Raw genomic sequence first — 24,702 nt, 5'->3', positions numbered from 1 at the left:
CTGCAAAAGGAGGTCTTTACAGAGATTAAGTCTTTTTGTCCCTGAGACTTCAGAAAACAGGAGGCAAGCTCAATCCAAGCCCTTGGAGAGCACTTCTCAGCAGAACCAAAGGTCAGCAGTCCTTTGCAGAAAAGCAGTCAGGTGATTCCATTGGGCCGCCAGGCAATTCCTCTTGACAGGTTGCAGGTTCAGGTCCAGAAGTGTCTGAGTTGGTAGGGTCAGAGGCCCTGTTTATATACCCAAATGTGCCTTTGAAGAGGAGGAGACTTCAAAGAGTGGCTTAGATGTGCACAAGGTCCCCTTTCAATTCCATCCTGTCTGCCAGGGTCCCAGTACGGGGTTTGGCAGTCCATTGTGTGAGGGCAGGCCACTGTCCTTTGACATGTAAGTGTCAGGCCCTCCACCCTCCCAGCCCATGAAGACCCATTCATTATGCAGATGTGTGCAGTTGTGACTGACCATCCTGTGTTTGGGGTTGTCTGAGTGAAATGCACAAGGGAGCTGTCAACTAGCCCAGCCAGACATGAATTGTAAGGCACAGAAGGATTTAAGTGCAGACAAATGCTCACTTTCTAAAAGTGGCATTTCTAAAATAGTAATATTAAATCCAACTTCACCTGTCAGCAGGATCTTTTATCACTGTTCTGGCCATACTAAATTTGACCTTGTTACTCCCTTCAAGTAAATTAAATAAGCCCATTGGGTATGAGCTAATGTCACTATATTTAAGGGAGAGGGCATATGCACTTTATGACTGGTTAGTAGTGGTAAGGTGCACAGAGTTCTAAAACCAGAAAAAACAGTGTCCAAAAAGTGGAGGGAGGCAGTCAAAAAGTTAGGGGTGACGACCCTAAGGCTATCAGGTGTAACAACCCACAAAGAGGCCCCACAGCCCCCATAGAGAACACCATCAGGTCTGGAGGACACCAGGAAAACCCCTCAGGAGTCCTTCCGGGTCACCTAAGTCACATTGCAAAGGTAGAACAAACATGCATCTCCATAGCACAATGCATCAGAAGGAATCACCAAAGGACATTGAGAAACCACGGAGTCCAGGCTCCAAGAACACTTGTGGCAGCCAGATTGCTCAGCACCACAACCATGGACACAGTGCCCAAACAGGTGCGGACAAGTCTCAGATGTGACATCAACACCCTAAAGACAGGCAAGGATACCATGTCCAGAACCGTCTGGAACCAGGCCCTTAAGGACGACAAGATCCAGAGATAGAGCTAGCTGCGCCTCCCTCGCATTCACTGAAGAAGTCATGAGAGGACCGAAGGAGATCCCTACAGATGAAACAGACCAGCCTGAAAAACATGGCCCGGAACTGGCCTGGCCAGTCACCAGCTGACATGCATACAACAGCAGACCAAACAAACCAGCAGACAGAATGAGGCAATAAGTTTGACATTCCCACTCCAAACGGAGCAAAAACACTTGTTGGATGCTTCCAACAACCCAGACACTCTCACCCCAAACAGAGAAAGGCACCACAGACCTCTGGTCTGTAGGCCCACACTAGGCAACAAGCCACACCCATACTGGCCAGAGGAAGGCCAGGCCACCGGACAGGCAAGCGGAGCAGAACTGCCAAAGCTATGGCCAACACTTGAAAGCATACTTCAGACCAAACCGCCCAGACCAGAAATATTATTACCCCACAGGGAACCCCAGAAACTTATGACAGAAATGTGGAGAGTTGTAGCCCGCAGACCAATCCTTGTCAAGAAGCCGCCTGGTGACATCAGCTGAAAGAATATCTCTAAGGATAGCATCCTGAAAGGCATGGACATCTCCCCAGATGTGCTTTAGATCCAACACCTTGCGAAAGAACCAAATGACCCACTGAACTGTAGAAGGCCATGAACACAGAAAACAAGCAGCAACCCGACAACAGCAGAAAGTCAGGACACAATGGTAACCCAATAAGTAAAAAGGGAGGGTCATAAAATAGCCAGAAGCCCATGCAGGCACTTTAAACTCTTTAACTTCAGAATGGGAATGTAAGACCATGTTCACTAGCCCCAAAGTAACACAGAAACACCCATCACTCCAAACAAGGAGAGGGGTGTCACCTGGTTATAACCAGTACCTCAATGTGACCGCTGGAACAAACAGCAGAAAAGCATAGACATTGTATTGTTTCCCCACATCAGCACAAGCAACAAAATAGAAGGAGAAGCACCCACACATTGACCACGGAAGCTCATACCAATCTCTGAATGAAAACCCTGAAATAGAAACAGAATGTCATAGATATGAATACCCATGACTACAAGGATGACCATCAGACACTGTGCAGCCAGGGATGGGACACGAATCCTTGCATGAGAGGGGCCTGTGATCCCAACTGTCTGAGATCATGTCCTTGAGTCATATCACGCGCATAATTTGAAATGCCAGTGAAGCCTGAAACCTGCAAACAGAACAAATGTCCCAAATGCATTTGGGAATTCCTGGGCCATAATACACCATAGGCACAAGCCAATGCTCAATTCCAATTAAGAAGCCAAAATTTAAGCAGACATGCTCCTTCATTATGAAAAACGCTTTAATCCGCTTGACAGGACCTAAACCCCCATCCTGAAAGCGACGATGAAACCACAGACACATGCCTGCTCCATTGAACTTTAACTCTAGGCTACCTGCCGTCCGTCACATAAAATACACAGCAGTGATGCAGGGGCGCCCGCCTGTGCTCTACCACAAACTCCACGACAGCGCTGATATCGCAAACTTCCTGACAAGGGTTCTCCCAGCTGAACCCCTGTCGGAGCTCAGCTGCCCCCGAAAACACCCACTGCATGCCGCCACCACCACCGCACTAGCCAGACAAATAACACGGCAGCGCAACAACATCTGGGAAGGCTACAGAGTTACATAAAACTAATAGTAAATATATACGTCAGTCACATCCACCTTAGTTGCCCAGCAGAGGGGGGATGCTAAACAAATGCCTCTTGTCACCCGCTGCACTGCAAGTTGGAACAGAGAGGCCCGCCATGCAATTGCTTAACACCTGGCCCTCGAGAAAGCTGCTCCCAGCCCACATATGCAGTGATGCGTACGTAGAGCAATGGATAACACACCCATGAAAAGAAAGCCAGAGGTGCCATACATATGCCGCCTGCAGCCGTGAGAAACCAAAAGCAGCCGGAGGAGGCTAACAGAAAGTTACAGACGAGTCTATGGGCCTCATTCTGACCCTGGCGGTCTAAGACCGCCAGGGCCGCGGGCAACGGAAGCACCGCCAACAGGCTGGCGGTGCTTCAGTGCCCATTCTGACCGCAGCGGTAAAGCCGCGGTCAGAAAAGGGGATCCGGCGGTTTCCCGCCGGATTTCCCCTGGCTGGGCTGAACCTCCATGGCGGCGCAGCAAGCAGCGCCGCCATGGGGATTCCGACCCCCTTCCCGCCAGCCTGTTTCTGGCAGTTTTGACTGCCAGGAACAGGATGCCGGGAACGGGTGTCGTGGGGCCCACTTACAGGGCCCCAGCATGATTTTCACTGTCTGCATAGCAGACAGTGAAAATCGCGACGGGTGCAACTGCACCCGTCGCACCCCTGCAACACCGCCGGTTCCATTCGGAGCCGGCCTCTGTGTTGCAGGGCCTTTCCCGCTGGGCCGGCGGGCGCTCCCTTGGCGGGCACCCACCGGCCCAGCGGGAAAGTCAGAATGGCCTCCACGGTCTTCTGACCGCGGAGCGGCCATTTGGCGGTTCCCACCAGGCGGGCGGCGTCCGCCGCCCGCCCAGGTCAGAATGACCCCCTATGTCTCCCTCAAAGCCAGCCGGAGAATTCCACTGTGTGTCTCCTGCCTGTCCACACCAGAAGGATAAAAGGCAAAGACCTCACACTTCCATAATGGTGGCAGACCTGCGCTTACCTGTCGTCTCCCACAGCCATGTCTGTACTGTCCCAGGATGTCTGAGCTAAACAGGCGCAAACCTCAAAATACACTGTCTGTTTCAAAATAGGAACATGCAGACTCGGCAAACCAGCTGACACCATGTGGTAGTGGCAGGAACTCCTGCAAGACACAGGAGAAAGCGCACCATGCATGACCAGTTGGACACTCAAAAAAGGAACAAGAGATAAGAGGGGGGATTTTATCTTTGGGAAAGGGTTGTGATTGGAGGCACAGAGGCCTCACTATGTGTCATCACATCGAGAAGAAGGAAGGGTTAATGAATGTTAGAGCATGAAATAAAGCTGTTACTTCGAATTATTGCATACAAATTGTGATCACAGCTTTTTCAAGGAACATCCATTTCCTGGAGAGGTCGAAGTTAGGTTTAAAAAGCCTGTCAAAGGAGGCCTGTCAAGGGAGGTCAAGTGATTATGGTAACATATTGTAGAGGCTGCTAGCTCCTGTTCTGGAACTCTAATACTGGTTCTTATGCTTTTGTACTAGACTTCTGTGATGCATTTGGGTGTGAAAGTTTGTCTGTGGTGACTGCAGGTTAGACATGGTCAGTGCATCACTGGGGGTTTTGGAAGGGGGGCGATGGTGGGTCCAGTACACTATCTGTAATTTTCCTGCCCCACCACCAGATGACAGCTGCAACCAACAAACACAAACACTAGCTTTCAACCTAGAAAGAGAGAGGATGTTTCTCTTTGAATTTCGAATTTTACTTACTTTTGAATTTTCTAAGAGTGTTAGATTTTGTCAGGATGTGTTTCTGTAGATGTTTTAATGCAACATATTCCACAAGTATAGTGTTTACTATGAAAAGAATTGCCTACGTAGGTTTTTTTTAGTTTAGGTTGTGGGTGGGTGTTCATAATGGGCATCGATTGAAAGCGGTAGAGTTCAGGCTGAAGGCAGTGTGAATTTCACAAAGTGTCCGTCAGTGGTTTATAAAGGGTTCAGAATAAAGGCTCCTCCAATTCTTGGCCTCTCTGCAGAGTGTATGCAGATATGCCAATTGTAAATGTAATTCAACGCAAACATACGTAAAAGAGTTACACAGCTGTCAAAATACTGACATTGCGCAATTTCAAGAAAAGGCAGTGCTTACAGGTGAGTCGGTGTGTTGTATGTAGGAGAAGAGGAAAGAAAAATGTGCGAGGAAGTATGTGCAGGAGAGAGCGAAACGAAGGTACTGAAAAGAAAAGAGATGAGGTGTGAGCTATGGATATGGACGGTGTCAGAAAGATCTCTTCGGAAGAGGGTCGTGTCTAAATGAAAAACTGAATAAAATGAAGACACCTACCCTTTCCACAGACCTTAGTAATGTTTAATTCACAGTCTGCTTAAAATGCCTGAATCACTTTGTATGTTTGTGTGGATATGTGTGTGTGTGTATAAAGTGTGCATAATCCTCATGATTACCCATTGCGGGTGGACCCACAAACTTTTTCTGTTGTCCCCCTAAAAATCATGACTAGATATTCTAGGTGTATGTTGCACGTTTGTGGTCAAACGTCTGCAAATGGAACTATTTATTATTGGACATGACAATGACCCACAGTGTAAAAACATGAGTGGAATGGAATAGTTCATACCCTAGTGATGGATACCTGGACCCATCCACCAATGTTGTGAGTAAAACCATTAATGGACAGTAAACAAATATGTGAAGGCAATAGAATTCTACCATGTTTCTCGACTCCTACCAATCCGTATGCCACATTAAGTGTAGGCTAGTAATGCCGACGGTGCCCGTAATTTCTTGTGTAATGCATGCTGGACGAAGCACTGCATGCTTTGTTTCAGGAACTGGAGAGTGCCTGCATTGTATCCCTCTCTGTACTTCATTTTTGTAAATAATGACCCACCAACACCTCTGGTCCCATTGGTGTCCCCCATTGTGATGAGGAACATACCTTACATTGAACATAAGGGAGATGAAACCGTTCCACAGAGGTTTCCACCACTACATTAAGGTGGCTTGTTACATGTTTTGCAACTAGCCCGGGACATGGAGGGTGGTGCCAGAAGCCTTTGGGTTTTTGGTAAAGGTGGGAGTGACTGCTCAGAGAGCGCCGGGGTCAAAGCCCACTCCTTCTCTGTAGCTACGTGCGACCAGGGCTTCTTTGGTATTGATGGGCTCAAAGGCCCACCACCTCCCCAGGGCCCCATCCCTCGAAGAACCCACATCCTCTCTCCATAGGTGCACAAGGTAAACATTTTTGCCAGGGTGTCACGACTGGTAAACAAGAATCAATCTAAACACGATGAACATAAATTAGATTTCTCAGTTTTATTAGCTAAAACAGACTTGTAAAGATCTACCAGGCTTCCAAAGTAATTAGCGTTTAAAATATACACAACAAATGAGATCCTAGCCTACAAATAATTTTGCAGTGGGCATAACCCGTAACAAGTGAAGCGCGAGGCTGTGATTCTAAGAGCAAACAGAACGTTTCACTGGTGTTTAATCAGCATCACTAAATTCTGAGGAATGTGTGAAGTGTGATGCCTGGATGTGTGTTTAGCAACATGTCCGTAAAAAATCATAAGCCAACTTGTCTGTCTCGTTTTGTGTTTTCGCTGTGCAGAAAGCGTACAGCACTGCAGAGGATGACAGAACTCAACTAGCAAGTGCTTTTGTACTGGGCATAGTTGGGCTGCACCAATTTTACAACATGAGATAGGAATGGGGAAAAAAACACAATATACAATATTGGTTAATCGACTGCAGGCTGCAGATAGTTCTCACACAGCGGCCAATGAAATGGCGAAGAGTGCCTCACACGCTACTTCATCTCATAACTGAATGGCTGATTGCAGAAATCAATGTTGCTATTAGTAACAGAATATTTGTTAGGCACGATTTCCTTTGTTCTGAGGCATGAAGAATGATTGCAGTATTAGAGGATGTCAGGGTCCAGGGGGCTGAGGATATAATTTTTTTTATTCACCTGGAACTGCAAATGGATGTCAAGAGAAATTTATTTTTAGTAGAATAATTTGGTGTAACCCTGTGCTTAAAATTTAGTACACATTCTCCATTATCAAACATAATATTTTATTTTAGAGATTAGAAGATCAGAAAGTACATTAAATACTATAGTGAGCCATATTTTCTTTGCTGATTTTGGTGGAAAAAAACACTGCTTCACTTGATAACAAAACATTCATATCTTTAATACAAAATATAAGCCTCAATAAGCGCTGCCCCAATGTTGGATGCAATATTGCTCACCCCCCCACCCCCCCATAAAATGTGACACCACAGTATTAGGAATTAATCAGCTGTTATAATTTTCATCAATTCAATTTTGAGTCTTTAAAAATGTAGAACAACCTGTGACATTTGGTATTTAACAAATCCATATGTCCGGCACATTTTCTGAAAAACTCTGGCAGGTTTGACCTGCCAGAATTGAACAGGGTACAGACACTGTTGCATTCAGTAATTACCCGGTACAATAACAAAATGTTGCAACTCATAATCCCGAGGTTGAAGTTTTCCACCTACTTGTAATCGAGGACCCAAAAATATTGACTAGGGAAACAAATGATGACAACTGATATTGGTAAAAGAAACATCCAAATGTTTGGCTCAGTAATGATTCCATCCATTTTTTTACCATATTAATTTGTGTTGACATTAGATAAACCTCAGTTGGTGGTGCATGTGTTGTGGAGCCGAATGAATCATATGTGTTGCTACAGTTTGTAGGTTGACATTTGACATTTTGTGTCCAATTAAAAAAGGTCGTTATTTAGAGATGTTTGCGTACTCACAGTAAAACCACTTTTTTCAACGTAAATGCAAAAATCTACTTCCTGCACATTTAGAACATTGTTTTAAAATTTTTCGACCACCTCTAAGTAGAGCAAATCTTTTTTCCTTGACAAAGTATGTCTCACTCCTTGGAATTCAGGAGTAAACAACACATGCTCCCATGCAGCTTATAAGCAAAATATCACGCCATTTGTTAAACATATCCACTGTGATAGTAAACACAACGCCTATGTGGTAGAGGAGTTGTGTTTTTTAAAGTTCTGGATAGGTCTGATGTTATCAAACTTTCCCAGAAAAATATAGAAGTATAAGGCAAGAGAACTTTGGTCACGGCCAGTGCAATCCCCAATGCCGAGGCTTAGCTATCATTAGTGCAGCCGGTTCTGTGGGACCAGGGTACATGTCTCTGAGGGATCCAGTGTATCTCAATTATGCATTTGTTTTTTTCTAATCAATTTAAAGGCAGGGAGACCCATTTCTTTTTGTGCATTAGGACCCACGGCTCCTTTGATAGACTAGCTTCCCCAAGGGTCATTAAGACTTCCCAAACAACTAAACTGGTACTTCCGAGGCTCTTATATCGTCTCAGGTTCACTGGAAGAGGATCCCAGGATGCTGGCAGGCAGCTAGGACGGACTTTGATGGTCAAGATGTTTGCACCCTCTGACTCAAAGTGAGATTACAGACTACCCCTTTCTGTGGTTTGAAAGGGACCAGGCCTTTCACAATTGTGAATCCCTGTGAGTCACTTGAATTTTTATATTCAACCCTGTGTCGCAAATTGGATTATAGTGTAGGGGTAAATCGAATAAATCTGAAAACTCCCACCTTGCACAGGAAGCTAAATAGGACACAATCTTAAAATAAGAAGATAGGTGTGTTGAAGAAATCGCACACTGCTTTACTTTAGCTCATCTGAAAGAAGACGTTCTGCCAAACCCCACAAGCTCTTGATATTGAAGTCAGTGATGCTGAAGAAAAACATGTAATTTATAAATTACAAGACCTATTAGCACCTTTTCTATAGTGTATGTCATGACCAAGAGTGAATTCACAATTTTTGTGTGCCAAAATGTTTCAGATTTGTAGTATTAAACTGTACATTTTGCTATGATACGTAACTGCCATTGGTGCACTGAAAACAAATCAACTGTGTAGGGGCAAAAGAGAGGAATGCATTTATTTGAAATCATTTTAAGATGATTTATGTAAGAATTTTCGACCTCCACTTATTATTTACCACTCTGTTCTGCCCTCAGTAAGCATTGCCGTCTGACTACTAAATTTGCACTTAGCAATGACTTGTCCCCCAGTAACATGGCTGCCTTTCGTCTGAAGGTTGTCAGTTTTTTCTTCTCCTGGAAGGAGTGGCCTAACTCTGAATTGAACTGATGCCTCTTCTGACTCATGCAATATTAGCCATTCAGAATGGTGCTCCTAAGAAGGACATGCATTTAAGGCCCTTCTGAGGAAACATCAAGACAAAGACTAGCTCATTTCTCACCACTTCTTACTAAAGTAGTTAAAAATGATAAGTTTTTCCTTTTTTGGTCTCGCCTACCAGACAGTGCAAGTTGCATGGTTGTGAGAGACCTATTGTGAAATTGCAATGGGCTTAATTGCTTGGCTTTACTATCACTCTCAATTGCTTATTTGTTTTTCAACGGCATGACTTCCTCCTCTTGTGTTTGAACTTCCTTCAAGCATACCCTCTTTACTAGCCTTTTGACTGTTTCACTTTATCCTTTAACTGTTCACTTTTAGGGAACTACTTTCTTCTTTTTGGTTAAGGACTCTGTGAGTGTGGATATGTTTTCTTACTGTCTTCGTGGAATGCTTTTCCCCACGAGTTCCATGTTGCTCTCTCCCTTGTGTGCTTCTACCCCTCTTATGTTGTGCTCTCATTCATGTGTTGTTTTTACCCTCCTCTCCCCATCCGCTGCTCCCTAGCCTCCCTAACCCCAGGGTCCATTTTTATTTTCATTTTGTGCTTTCACACTAAAAACAGTTATTTACTGACTAATGTGGCATCTGCCATTTTCGATCCATAAATGAGACAAAATGAAAATAGCTCTGATTCATTCTGTAGGTACGCACGTGCAATGTGACACAAGCACAAGTCAACAGAATGATGCAACCTGACAACAAGTATTGTGTCATCAGACCTTTTTTAAGCTTTTTTATTTTTTTCCAATACTTTTTTCCTGATTCTGCACAGTATCGGAAAAGTGCTTTTCCAAAGCTAGTAGGTTCAAAACGTGAGACCTATTGGCTTTGCCAAAGGTTGTTACTTCTGGAATTCATACAGTATCACCTTTCCATTGCTTCATCTGCATTATTGGGTTTGTTTGATGTAGGAAGTACTAATCCAGCAATAACTTACAGGACATTTTTTCCAGAATCAACAACCACAATGTCACAATAGTGTGAATAATTCATTATTGTTCTGTTGTACCTTGTTTCTCTCAACATATAATGCAAATATTTGTTTATAGAGAGACAGCCATGAACATAAAGATAGGTAAATTGATGGATGGATCGATGAACAGTTGACTGATAGACTTGGGAATGGTTGGATGGATGGGTGACAGACCAATAAATGGATTGATATGGATAGATTGCTGAGAATTTACACATTTTGAACTTGACACAAATGCATAAATACATTTCTTAAACATTCCATACGTATAGAGTGTTTTAGCAGCTAAAGAACTGTAAAGAAATAATCCAACCTGAAGACGAAGGTGAAGAAGGATGAGGGCTGTCCTCCTGAGCACTTCCTGCCTGGGAGAGTGCACCACCCACTCCACTTTCTTCAGTGATATTTGAAGACCCAGGTGTTGTGGATCTGCTGACAGACTGTGACTCCTGGTCGCTTCCAGAGCCATGCCTTTCCTCAAGTGCACCTTGAAGAGCATCTTCTTCTGCCTTCCGATCTCTCTTATGGACTCTAGAATGAACAACTACTTGGTGGTATGTTCTGAAGACTCTACCACAGTCAGGACACTCTGTCGGTTTTTCTTTTGCATTCATATGACTCTGCATGTTATAATCAAACCCATGGTTCACCCCATGGGATAAAAAGTCTCTAGTGCTTTCTAAAGGGTCCATTTTGGTAGAAAGGTCCCTGTGGTTGTAAAGCTTTGAAGCATGAAGTAGGTCTGTTTGCATTTTCTGCTTAGAACCATCAGATCCTAATATAATATACTCCCTTTTCTCCTTATTAAATAGAACTCCAGAATTGGCCATGGCGTCTTCATGGTTTCTTTGTAACTGTTGCTCTTTAGCCAGAAAGCCATGCTCCATGGCCATTCCTCTGGCCATGAGTTGCCACGCTTGATAGCTACTTACGGGGTCCATCTCGGCAGCTTTGGCAGCTGCCTGTAACCTTTCTATACAGCTAGACTTAAGTGGAGGCACAAGGTTGAGGCAGCTCAGTAATGAATGCTTATCTGCTTCAGATATATTATGGCCCATGCCAGACACAGGTGAGAGAAGTTTCGCCAGGGCTTCCTTCTCCTTCATGGGAATATCTCCTTTATGGTAAATCTGACCGTGTTCGCTTAAAAGTGCTTTATCCGGTGGAAAGAAGCCACTCTGTAAACAAGAGATATACCTTGAATACAAATTTGCATGTGTCTCCTGTGACATACTGCTAAGCGATACTGTTGCATCAGGGTCACTAGGGGATTTGTTCTTTACAGATAGTTTGTTTAGATGAACTTTCATGTGGTTTTTAAGAAACCAAGGTTCTTTAAATCGCCTCCCACAGATCTGACAGCAGTGTTCAAAGGAATCCTTGTGCTTTCTCATATGGCCTTTCAGAAACCAAGCTTGACTAAAGACTTGGCCACACACCTCGCAGCGGAACTCATTAGCGGGCTGTTCCCCATTTCCATTCACTCCTTGCCCCTGTGCCGACTCTGTAGTGATGTGGGCTTTCTCTACATGGCTGATCAGCTCTTCCTCCTGGGAAGCAGCAAAATCACAAAGGGTGCACTTATAGGGTTTGTGCAGGATTCGTATGTGTCTTTCCAACTCCTCACGCTTTTTAAACTTTCCCTTACAGAAGGTACACCTGAAACCAGCTGTTGTGGGTACTGCTTCCTCTTGTGCACTTGTTGGCTTTGGAGAAGGCACTCTAGCGGAAATGTCAGGTGCACTGGGGTTCGCCGGCATGGATAAATTACAGTTGCTGAGAGGATTTTGTTGAGAATGGTGCTGTGGTTTCACATCCGGTCTTGGCTGCAAAAGGCTGCTTTTCATCTGCTTATCTCGTAAAATGGCCCTTTCTTCAAGTTCGTGCAAAAGCCTGTTTTCTTCTCTGACCCGTCCACGACCTTTGCCAAGGTTTCCGAGTTTGTGTGTGCGTAGATGAATTTTCAGATTGCCCTTCTGAGCAGCGCGGTGATCACAGTAGGGACACTTAAAGGGCTTCTCTCCAGTGTGAGTGCGCATGTGCAGTGATAAAATACTGTTAAACCGAAAGCGTTTTCCACACAAGGGGCAGGGGTACTTCCGGTTTTTCCTTGCATCGTCCTCTATGTCATTCATTTGAGACATTATCCCAAGATTTTGTCCATTTAAGAACTGCTGAAGGTCAACTCTTCCGTTCAAACCGCTGTCAGCATCTCTGTTAATCTGATTAGCTAGCATTGCCATCTGACTGCTGATTGGTTGATTTGCCATTGACCCATGACTTTTGTCCTCCAGTGGTGTGACAGTCTTTTCTTCTGACTTTTGTCGGTTCTGAAGTTCTTGGAAGGAGTGCCCATACTGTGAGTTGATCTGATGCAATTTCTGACTCATGGAATATTGGCCGTTCAGGATTTTGCTGTTGAGGTGGGAATCCACTTTGGGCCCGGCCGAGGAAACACCAAGACACAAACTAGCTTCCTCCATCCCTAGAAATAAATGAAAATAACACATATTAAAAAACGTACACCAACATTTTTTGAAGCCAGTCAATCACCACACCAGTCAACATTTCTAACAAGGACATTGTTTCCTGCAAGCCTTATTTGGAATATTAAATACATATGATGAATATACTTAGGCTATTTAAACAAGTATAGATCTGAATTTGATTAATTGTTAACTGCACCCTGTAATTTTAGCATGTAATTAGTTGCGTTTTGCTATACCAATCACGGCAAATTGCTTCTTCATAATTTGCCACTCGTGAAGATGGAAGTGTTGAACGTCCAATAAAAGAGAAATTACTAGAATACACAGAAGGTGTTGACTTCGTATAGCTGTAGTATTTTCTGAAAACAGAATGTAAGTGGGCTTTCACACTAGCTTGCCAATTTGAGAAGAACGCTAGGCCAGATGTACACTAAGGCCCATATTTATACTTTTTGACGCTAAACTGCGCTAACGCAGTTTAGCGTCAAAAAATTTTGCGCCGTCTAACGCCATTCTGAAGCGCCATGCGGGCGCCGTATTTATGGAATGGCGTTAGACGGCGCAATCAGACCGGCGCTGCCTGGTGTGCGTGGAAAAAAACCACGTAGACCAGGCAGCTCCGGCGTTGTGAAAAAATGACGTTAGGGCGTCTTAAAATGGCGCAAGTCAGGTTGACGCTAAAAAATCGTCTTAACCCGATTTGCGCCATTTTTTCGACGCCCAGACGCCATTTCATGACTCCTGTCTTAGTAAAGACAGGAGTCATGCCCCCTTGCCCAATGGCCATGCCCAGGGGACTTGTGTCCCCTGGGCATGGTCATTGGGCATAGTGGCATGTAGGGGGGCACAAATAAGGCCCCCCTATGCCACAAAAAAAATAAAAATATAAAAAAAATTATACTTACCTGAACTTACCTGTACTTCACTGGGATGGGTCCCTCCATCCTTGGGTGTCCTCCTGGGGTAGGCAGGGGTGGCAGGGGGGGTCCCTGGGGGCAGGGGAGGGCACCTGTGGGCTCATTCTGAGCCCACAGGTCCCTTAACGCCTACCCTGACCCAGGCGTTAAATTCAGGCGCAAATGCGGGTTTTTTTGACCCGCCACCTCCCGGGCGTGATTTTTGCCCGGGAGTATAAATACGACGCCGTCATTTTTTTAGACGGGAACGCCTTCCTTGCATCTCATTAACGCAAGGAAGGCGTTCACGCTAAAAAATGACGTTCTTTCTTCATACTTTGGCGCTAGACGCGTCTAACGCCAAAGTATAAATATGGCGTTAGTTTTGCGCTGAATTTGCGTCGAAAAAAACGACGCTAATTCGGCGCAAACGGAGTAAAAATACGGGCCTAAGTAATCATCAGGTGGGTGAAAGAGGCTCAAGACAGCTGACTTGCACGGTGTCCTGTCTGCAAATAGGGCACCTGGGCAGCTGACAGGTCTACCCCATACACAATGACAGATATACATGCTCCATGGGCCTTCCCCTTGCCATGGAGAAGGCCTTGAAGTATATTTAACAAATTTTACCTTTGTTTTTTATTTCTCAATTCCTTCCTAGTGCTTGCAAACACGTGTAGGGATCTGAACCAAAAGTGACAGAGTAAGTCATTAAAAGAGCCATCCTTCTGACTTCTCATTTAATATCTCCATAGATTTGTGGCCCATTAGTGGTAACGGTGAGTCTCAATTACAGCGCATATGTCCATTGTGCACTCACGTGTATTCTGTGCCTAAACAAAAGCTTCACAGGTGAGTGGGTGCCCGAGGATGGTTCACTCTGGTGATTTATTACAGCTTATTTGGGGTTATGTGTAAAAGGAGATGTAGCAATGGTTTGGGCACCTAAAGAATGGCTGTGTGGTATTTGGGTACCGTAGTATGCTCCAAAGACAGCAATAGAAGAAGATGAAAATGCACAACCTTTATCGGTAACACACTTAGGGGAAGATGTACCAAGGGGTTTTATCCATTCTGTGTCTATGGGAAAATGTGTTCGTACACATGGCCCTTAGTTTTTTAGTATCTCATTTCTTTCAGGGGCATTTTTATCCTGCTTTTTTGGGATTTAAACTGATTTGTGAACAGATGGGTAAGTAAGCAGTAATGGATTGCCTATATGTGCTTGTAATATCTCACAAATGTGGGTTCATCTTATTCAGTGGTCCCTCATTCACGAGATATCACAAACACAATGGAGAAGTACATCAATGGCATATGTTGATGAGTCCAGGCATGTGGTGGTAGGTAACAGGATTCCCCATCCACAACCACACTCATCTTGTTTGCACTGATGGAGGCTCCAAAGAAATAATTGTACTGTGGCTAAGAACACATCCAGGATCGGATTGGTCTGCGTTCCCACAATCACCGTGAAACGTGGAATCAGCAACAATAGCATCACAATATGCAGGCATGCAACCCCACAAGTAGAGACACAGGCCGGAAGTAGCCTCTCCCCAACATAATGTAATCTGAATGTGCCACTGTCAACAAACACTTTCCCTCTGTAAACCGAATCAAGATTTGACCAATTTATAGTTTATTAAGGATCCGTAGCACATTTCGTATACTTTTCAATTAGCCTCGACTTTAATTTATGTTCACTGTTACCATAATAATGAGAAATCTAATTAACCAATTAAAAAAAGAAATAAACAGGAAGAGGGAAAACAAACACATACAGGTAGCAGTGGTGTCACAGTTTGTGCACCATTAAAAGTAAAATCTATGACATTTCTTAAAGGAGGTCTTCTTCCACAATTCACCATTGGTGCACGCAAAAATGTAAATAGGTATGAATTTATTGACAAGTTCTTATTGATGCTAGGGAGGATGCAGCCAGTTTTTCCATTAGCATTCGTCAATATTCTAATAAAACCGACAACAAATGCAACTTTTATAATTTGGAGAAAAAAACACGTAAACTGCCCAGGTAATTGCTGGTCTGCAATGAAATGCGATAAATCTTTGAGCAAAAAATAAAGTAAAGGACAAGCTTTAGAACAATAAAAAGGATTTTGCCGTAGTCAACAAAAAGTGCAGTAATATCTCATTAAGCTGATTAGTATGCTGCTTAGAAACAGTGCTAGGTGCTGTAACACATGATTATAATCATAAAAATCCTTCAGTGTTTGCAAGTAAGCATTAACGAGGTATATTAAATTTAAAGACGACTGTGCAAACCTTCGAGATTACAGTTTAACCCTTGAGATGAATCGCAGTACTGGTGTTGACGGTATCTGTCAGAATGGGGCCCGCGGTTTTGCACTAGAAAGTCACGCAGGGATGTGCATGTGCGTCGTTCATGTGGCTACTTCATCACAAGTTTACATGGCAGTTCCACTGGTGTAACAAAGGCACCCACAGACCTCGCGGTATGGGGGGGGGGGGGTCGCCCGAGCTGCAGGGGGCCCACTCTGCATTTTACAATGTCCATGGGAGGCAGACACCTGGCCTGAGAGCTGCTGACTTGGTGGGGTAGGTGGGGGGCCTCCATGTACCTTGCAGACCCCCCCACAAGTTTCGTTATGCCACTGAGCAGTTCAGCTCTGTCCAACAAGGTTTCACAGTCAGCATATAACTAGCACATAGAAGTACTATTTATTCAGCATGAACTATACTTTATTTCCTGTCCCTGTTCAAAGGTTCTTTCATAACATCTTAAAAACAGGCTAGCCCCTGTGTCCCACTGCTTGCATTCTGTTGATATCGGCTGCTGTTAAGGCATTTAATGCAATTTGCTATCTAAATTATAAAAACAATTTCATAGGCTTTTTCATAGGCTTATAAATGTCATTTTGCAAAGACATCAAGATATTACTGATTGCTTTTTGGTGCTATAGAGCCGCATCCCCAGTTTTATGTTTTTTTCACTTGCTTGGATAAATGTGGTATGGATGGATTATAGCACACCCACACACAGACAAACCATGCGCTCACATACACATATCCTTTCTGGTGAAGTGAGCCTTTGAAGCAAGAACAGCTGCTGAGTTTATGTTTAATAAGTTATGAAGCAACGTACACATTTCATAACAAAAGACTGCATTCCTGCTGTGATATCCTAGAACAGCAACCATCTTAGAGTCAGGCTACATGGCACCATTTTATCGTTCTCCAATACATCAGTCGTCAGTATGATTGGGGTTTATCAGTAGTGCCCTTTGTCTATGGGTCCTCCCACACAGTGTCTCACAACAGAACACTTGCACTCCGATAAGAACATTAGAAGCAGAAAAAGACCTTTGCAATAGGATAGGGATACTGAAGAATTCTAACAAAGTAAGGAATCATTTTCAACTTCCTGTGGTTCCAGGACCCCTTCATCTAGCATCTAAATATCACAATACACTCTGTGAAGGAAATATCCACAGACCACCCCAGAAGTGCCCCTTCCGCCAAACTTTAGATCTATTTGCAGACTCAGTGTAGATGATTCATTTCGTCACTGACCTTGCTATGCAGTCATAGCTAGTTTGATTGAGAGCTCATGGTGTGAAGCCCTCTGGACAATGGCACTCATAGGACTATTATTGTGGCTAATAAGAAATCAAGCCCAGAAAAACATTTCTTCCACATTAGTTTTTGTCCGTGGTTTGACGTTTTTAAAATCAGATCTTATAGCACTTTGGAATTAAATATTGATTTTTGGCATCGATATTGCTTTTACGTATCAAGTAAGTAGCTTGAAAACCCAACAAGAAATTTGATATGTTCTATTAGACACTATTGTACCACTGCACAGACCAAGTCAACACTTCCTATCCCATTTACCTTTAACGAGAATGCATTTGATGATTTACATCTGAGCTCTGAATTGGTGTCTTCCATTGAAGGATGGACGCGAGCATCTTAGCCTTCTTAAAAGATGTGCAATGCTGAAGGGATAATGACTCTAGCTGTTGCTTTATGAAATCTTTGGGTCTTTTCTAGAGATTGCCAACTTAGAAGAAGAAGAATATTTTTATTATAAATTCAGGGCATTCCACAGGTAAACGGGCATCCATATCAATGCCCATTTGACACCGTGATGCTGGTGAAAATGTGCAAATGTACAAAAGACAAAGGAATTCTAGAGGGCTTAACTGTTGAGTTTCATACGACATGCATGCCTCCATCGACTGTCTGCTTGTAATGTTGAATGGACTAGCTTCCATGGACAATCTCGGCATGTATAAGGTGCCACTCACACTCACTGCTACTCTGCTGGACTATGTGTACTGGCAAATGTGTTATTTTGTAAGTGAACTCGGTCCCTTTCCTATGATAAGTACTTATATCAAATGCCAAAGAATTAAAAGTACATATGGGTCTTCTGCATCCAGTTGCATAGACATTTGGTACTCATTCCTCGATTTTAACTGTTATCTTTTGGAACTGAACAACTAACATAAGGTTCAAGACATAAGGTAATGTTATCCTACGTGGCAAACCCAAGACAACGTGAACAGAGTTAACTGTGCAATTTGAGTTTGAAATCATGTTTTGTTTGTTTCATAATGCAGTGCATTTCAATAAAATATCAACCTCCTGATTGTGAGACTGGTCACGTTCAAGAACTCGTAGATAAAACGTGAAAGATTATTTTAGATTTAATTTATAAAATAGTTAAACAAACTACATTGGTTGAATGAAATTCTGAGGCGAAACTATAAAAAATACTCGCTCCACAATTACATTAAGTCTTCACTCCTCTTAGGTAGCATTTAACCAGGGCAATAACTACCAACATATCATGAATATGCAGCTCATCCCACATTCATACTCATCTACTGTGCTTTCAGAAGGTTTATAACTTGTATAACTTCTAGATCTCTCCCTGGATGTGTATTCAAGTTTCAGGATTAGGACATCCAGGTATTGGTCCAATTAGACTGTCACATAAAAGCCGAAAAATACCATATTACATAGAAAAATGAATTTGAAAATCGCATTATTATTATTAGCAGTAGTACTAGTAGTAGTTGTAATCAATTAATAAAGAGCACATGTCTACAGTCTTTTGTGCATAAATAATAAATTCCTCTCTTAACTAACTGAGTGCTACTAACTTTGTTCATTTCGGAAGCATGGGTCAGGATTATGAACCGCCAGGTTACAGAATAATAGCTGCAACAAATACCTAACTACATAGTAACACACCATTCTACAGTGACTGAAATGACCACATTAAGAGATATAAAATATGAAACCATTAAAAAAAAGGAAAAAAAAGATCATTATTTGACTCTTTTTCAACATGGGCACACACTCCTAAATCATGGAAGTGTAAACACTAGCCACTCTCCCATCCCTGCTTCCTGTGGAAGACATGTACACTCTAAAACTCAAGCAAACACACGGCGTTTTCGCAAAGCTAAATTACTCTGTTAGGTGTTTCTTTAGAATTAGCTGAAAAGGCAGAACCTACCATATTTTATTGACTCGCCTCACAGAGAAAATTCCATCTGAGGCTTTCTTAGAAATAGTCTTTAAGTCTGAGAATGTCTTCCAATCAGAAGCCAACTCCAGTGATAATGGGAGCCTAAGAGGCTGAAAAAATGATCTCTGCATTCTGATCTGGCTTGAGTAATAGCTAACATTTAGTGCAAGAGGCGCAGTGGGACCAGGGCCCAGAGTAGCGAGGGGCCCATTGAACCCTGATAATTGCTTCATTTTACTACCCTAAAATCAGTCAAGGGGGCAATTTGTCTTGCCTGTGCCAGGGTCCATCGCATCCTTGCTCAGAGACTGGAAGTGGACAAATATAGGCCTATGGTTAGATCCTAATTAGGTATGATTCTGTTTGTATTTATACATCGCAAATCTAGTGCAAGGCAGGCATTCTGACTTGGAAATTGTGTAGAATTTGAGATGGCAATGGTTTAAAGCATTCATTCACAGACACACAGACATATTATTTTCAAATCCTTGTCAGTCAATGAGAGAAAAACAATTGACATTAGATTCATTCTAACTCTAAACTTACAGCTAGCACCAATCTGTGAATATGTATTAAAATGTTTTAATTCAAGTTCCATATTCATTAAGCACTCATAACAGGGGACCAGTACCCCAGACTTCCTGTGGTGTCCTGCCCCTCTGAAATTGGATCAAATGGTCCATTTCACACCCAATTTTCCAAACCTTAGCAAATATATATATGTTCAAACCTGTTACAAAGAGAAATATATCACAATTTCATGGCCTGGAACAGTACACAGGAGCGTTACTTTTCTGCAGCAGCAAATCCTCCATGTGCCTATATGAAGATCACATGCTGCCACCTTATGGGTTCCGTTCAGAGAAAAATGGGGCTTCCATCATAATTTTGTTAAAACAAACTTTATTATTACTTTATACAATAGTAGAGGACAACCAGTACTGTATACTCAACTGATCATCATGACATAAACAGCAACAAGCATGTCAGCCTCCTGGTAAGTAATACAAAATAGGAAACAGCTGCAAATTCCCAAGTCAGGGTACGCACACCAGGGAGTGGCAATCCCCCCAAACATGCAGGAAGTCTACCCGGTTACCATCCTACCAGGGAAGAAGATACATTCTGTGTTAGTGATCGAGTGTGTACTCAACCATATCCTGTCCCATCCCCCAATTTGCATGGTGCGCACTATCCCCACTGCTTAGTCAGAGGAGTGGCCCAAATATAGGTGAGAAAAGTGTCAAAGCCATACCACGCCTACCCGGACCTCATCAGTACCAAGGCACCTCAACAGTGCAATGGGGATGCAAGCCAGCCCCCGCACCACCGCGGCAGCCCAATCGTCAGAGAGAGCCTAGTCCTGGTTACTCCAATGAGCACAGCCCACTACCCTTCATCAGAGATAGTCATCGCTGTCAACTGTGTCTCCCTGCAGGTCGGTCAAAAGTGTCTCCCAGGCTCAGGCGGATTCTGGATCTTTTCTGCCCTTGCGTGTCTCTCACAGCAGCGCGCCCTCTTTGAAGGGGTTTCCTTCATGGCCAAGCCAGACCTGATTCAATTCTATGTCTTCACTGAGGAAGATGTATAGGTTCTTGTCTGTTGAATATTTGCTGTGGAAAATGTAGGCTCGTGCACAATCTGAAAGCAACTCATCTTTAGCTATGTAGATAACTAAATGCAATCATTTACGAGAACAAACAGGAAACCTGTGTTCCACGGACTAAATACCTCCAGTTTCCATGTCTGAAACAGTTTAGCCAAGGTTATTGCAAGCACTAACACTCCTATTCATAGAGCAGAGCACCAGCCTGCTGAACCTTATCAGGGTCATTAAACAGCTGTAAACATTATTACAAAAAGAAAACAGGGATTTCATGCTTACATTTTAGCCCAAAGCCTGCTGTGCTGACCAAGTAATTTTTTCATCTCTTACAATCAACGCTGGTGACATTTGGGCATCCAAACCAATTACATCACAAATATTACCGAGGTGGGCAAGATCGTGAGCAGCTTATTTGCCATTTCATTAATAGATATAAGCGGTGGCAGCATGCTTGACCTGCTACCTTTTGACTGATTTGCATGCAATCGTATCAGACAGTGGCAGGCATGGGTAACTATACAATAAAGGTGTTTGTGGTGTCACTCATTTTTTTGTCTGCCATGGAATAGTTAAATCCGCAATCTCATAAAGCTGCTCTGATTACAAATAGGTGGCAATCACATATTAATTCATAAAGGATTGATTTAAAGGCCTGCAGCACCCGTGACATTCTGAGAAGGGTCTGTCGCTGCCTGAGCCAAGCAGGTACTTTTGTTAAAAATGTTGCAGGCAATTGTATTGAATTCTCTGGAATGTGGACGGTCACTAGAGAACAGAATACAAGACTTCAAGACATAGGATGCATGGCCGACAGCTTCTGCCATAAGACATATCTACAAGAGCTCCCGGATGGCCACCCATCTTGCAGCAAAATCCTGCAGAATATAAAAGATTACTGGTCTGATACCCTCGTCCTGAAGGGTCAATGATCCCTGGCAGCTTCGAGGTCTGAATTCAGAACGTTTTTCTGAGCTGGGAATGGTGCCCTAGCTGAGTCAATGAAAAGCAGGATGGTGACCATGAAGTCAGAATATGAGTTTAGACAACCAGTCTGGCATCTGCCAAGGTCATTAAACAGTAGGCCTCCTCTGATGAGAAGACCCCACTCCACAGAGATGAGTAAGGCAGTGGCGTAACAAAACTTGAGGGCCACTCCCTGCACAGTACATGGAGGGATCCCCATAACGGATACACTCAGGAGGCCTCAGGCCAGTGTACTGTGCTAAGGGGTGGCCCCTGGAGTTTGGGGCAGCCCTGCATCACAGCGGCTGTGGGGGGCCTTTGTTACGCCACTGGAGTAGGGAGGACAAACAAGGTGGAGTGTGCCCCTCCCTCCTCTGTGGTCTCTGCTTACTTCCCTCATGTAGGCTTGGAGTCATTGAGCAGAGAGGTACATAAGTGGAGCCCCGTGCAGTGGAGGCACTTAGGCAACTCTTGAGTAAAGTGTCAATTTGATAGATTAGAAGGGGCTAAAGAAGAGAGTTGCCTACCAATGTATCAATTCCTAAAAATAATATTACTTATTCACAAGGTGAGCCCGCCTTAAGGCTGTGCCTTCTAAATTTCCATTTTTCTGTTGAATGTTGAGACTAATCTTCTTGCAAGGGTTTTAACTAATTGCCTCACATGGTGATTGAATTGCTGATACAGCCTGAACAATCATGGTTCATTCTGCACTGATCTACCACAAATCACCTAGGGAACTTCCTTGGTTGTATGGCTTATGCTCGCAACCTCATGGTATCCACTGTAGTACTTTCAATGGTCAAATGGTCGTATATGATAGCAGTGCTAAGGAGGATGGGCTTCAACTCAGCCTTCCAACCCTGGGTCTCACTTCTGTACACACTCACAATGGCCAGGGTCAAAGTCAATGGAGAGTTAGCTGTGTTTCCCTTGGGAGAAGGAACAAAGATGGGGTGTTTCATCTTTTTAATTCATTTTGTTATCATCCTTGAATCCTTTGTGTGATAGATTAAGAAGGATGCCCTAATTAGGATGTTGAAATGGGACCATGACCAGGAGAATGTTATCACATTGTATACCAATGAGTTTCTTTTGTAACTTGCTGACTTCAGATCCTTCATGCAAAGGGTCCAGGAAGTGGTAGATTTACATGGTTGGATTCTGAGCTAAATTGATGCTATGCCCAAAACCGGATGCACCCGCTGGACATGAAATACCCATTTTGGATCTTAAGGGGAGGCTTAAAGTGTCTGATCCCCAAAACCAAAGAGATCTTTGCAGAAAATAATTTGTTGGTAAATCAAAGGAGGTTCAGGTAGGATGTGTTGCACTGGGGAAAGTTCCCATTCTGTCTGTCAGGTAGGGTTGCATGCTACAAGATGTTTTCCTTTCTATAGAATCTATATGCCATGCAGAAGACTACCTAACACCAACTTCAAGAAGATAGAGGGACTGGTACTCACCCTTCTATGTGGTGAGCTTGAGGATCTTTCTTTCTACATTCTGCAAGGGGTTTACAGCGAGGAAACTGCACTACCTTTTTATATGGAGATACTACTGGGCATCTCAGTTACTGGTGGTAAATGATTGGCCTTTTGCCTCTCCCCAAGAGCCCTCTCGTAGAGCAGATAAACTCACCTTGTGTGTCAGGGGCTACCCTAAGACGTTTTATGGAGGCAGAATATCAGTTATGGTATTGAGCAAGACGGGAAGATGTCAGTGGTTAAGGAGGTGTTGACAATAGCAGTGAGTATGGGGGAGATGAGGGTTCTTCCAAGGTTGTATATGAAGTGGGGGCATGGGCCTGAGGGGACACCTGAGTGGATAGAATTAATCAGGGCAATGGTATCTTTGTTTATGAGGGGCTTCCAGTTGCTTAGCCACTGTATGGCTATGAGGCAAGTGTCCTTCTGGCCATTCATATTGGTATGCTGTGGGCTGAATGTGTTGTAGATCTTGGCAATCTTCTGTTCGAAAAAAGTTTGAGAGGTCGTTGCAGAGTGCTTGGGATGGGATGATGTTGTTTTTGGCAGGTGCAGTATTAAAGAACATCCTGGTCATGGTGAAGAGTTCTATGGCATAGTTGGGGCTGGCTTTGAGTCTCAGACCCATGGCTTTGTCTTTGCATCTTGATGTTGTTGGTGGTAGAGGTCGAGGGCAGCTTTGTATGTGGTCTTTATTTTCTCTCAAATTGTTTGCAGTGGTGCATGGACTTCCTGAGGTCATTTGTGTATCAGCTGGGTTGTTTGTTGTTTCTGGAGGTCTTGTTTCTGGTGGGAGTGAGGAAGTTGGTGGAGTCAGTGAACCATTTATTGAAGCTTCCAGGGTGGTTTGGTTGGAATTCCTGTAGGGGCTTGGTCCAGTTTTCTTGAGATATTTTGCCCCAGTGTCTTGATGGTGCTTTGGATTTTTCTGGTGGGGTGTCTTGGTGGACTGGTATCTTGAAATGTGTAATGTAGTGGTTGGACCATGTGAGCGGGGTTGTGTGGGTGGGTGGTGGTGATCCTGTTGTTGAAGGGGAGAATAGGGTCAAGGGTGTGGCCTACTGTGTGGGTTGGTCCTTGTATGAGTTGGGTAAATCCATTTTTGCTGAGGCTGTCAAGGAGGGCTGTGGAGTTGGGGGTCTATGGTGTCTTTCCGCTGAAAATCGTGGAATAAGGAACAACAAAGCCCGGAGGTCAAGATAGGCTGCAGGAAATAGGAGCCAGTGGATACCACTGGGCCAAGGTATGTGTTACTTGAACATTTAGCTGGATGGTGCCACTGGAAAGAAGCTATCACCGAGGTGCTTGGATGCCTTCAGTTGTCAGAGGGAGGGAACCAAAGTGAGAGACTGTTACAGAGATCCAAGTAGTGTGACCGTAGCAAGTGTAAGTTAAAAGAGTTCTTGAACTGTCCTAAGACATCCACAGTGAACAGTAAATATTGACCATGGAGGTACCACATATGGTGTCACTGCATCATTATTAACAGCATCAGAGTGCACCAGTGCAGGGTTCCTTGAGTCAAACACATGTATGTGGTGGAGACATTTGAACTATTGCCTCCACAAAGTAATATCCTATTTGGCAACCTGAAGGTAATCTAACTTAATCAATTTC

The 24,702-nt window shown here is 43.7% G+C and overlaps 1 protein-coding gene across 6 annotated transcripts in view; it reads right to left on the bottom strand.

Annotated features, from left to right (window-relative positions):
- The window catches only part of ZNF536 (zinc finger protein 536), a 1,047,679-nt gene that overhangs the window by 614,835 nt on the left and 408,142 nt on the right, over nucleotides 1–24,702 (bottom strand). For all 6 annotated transcript variants that reach the window (XM_069216781.1, XM_069216776.1, XM_069216777.1 and 3 more), the window contains one exon: nucleotides 10,434–12,605. In XM_069216781.1, the coding sequence (XP_069072882.1) occupies nucleotides 10,434–12,603 (2,170 nt within the window). In that variant the 5' untranslated portion in view covers nucleotides 12,604–12,605. The remainder of the gene's footprint in view (nucleotides 1–10,433; nucleotides 12,606–24,702) is intronic.

The sequence above is a fragment of the Pleurodeles waltl genome, chromosome 12 (assembly GCF_031143425.1).
Source record: "Pleurodeles waltl isolate 20211129_DDA chromosome 12, aPleWal1.hap1.20221129, whole genome shotgun sequence".
Taxonomy (NCBI): domain Eukaryota; kingdom Metazoa; phylum Chordata; class Amphibia; order Caudata; family Salamandridae; genus Pleurodeles; species Pleurodeles waltl.
This window is presented reverse-complemented; position numbering and strand designations above follow the sequence as displayed.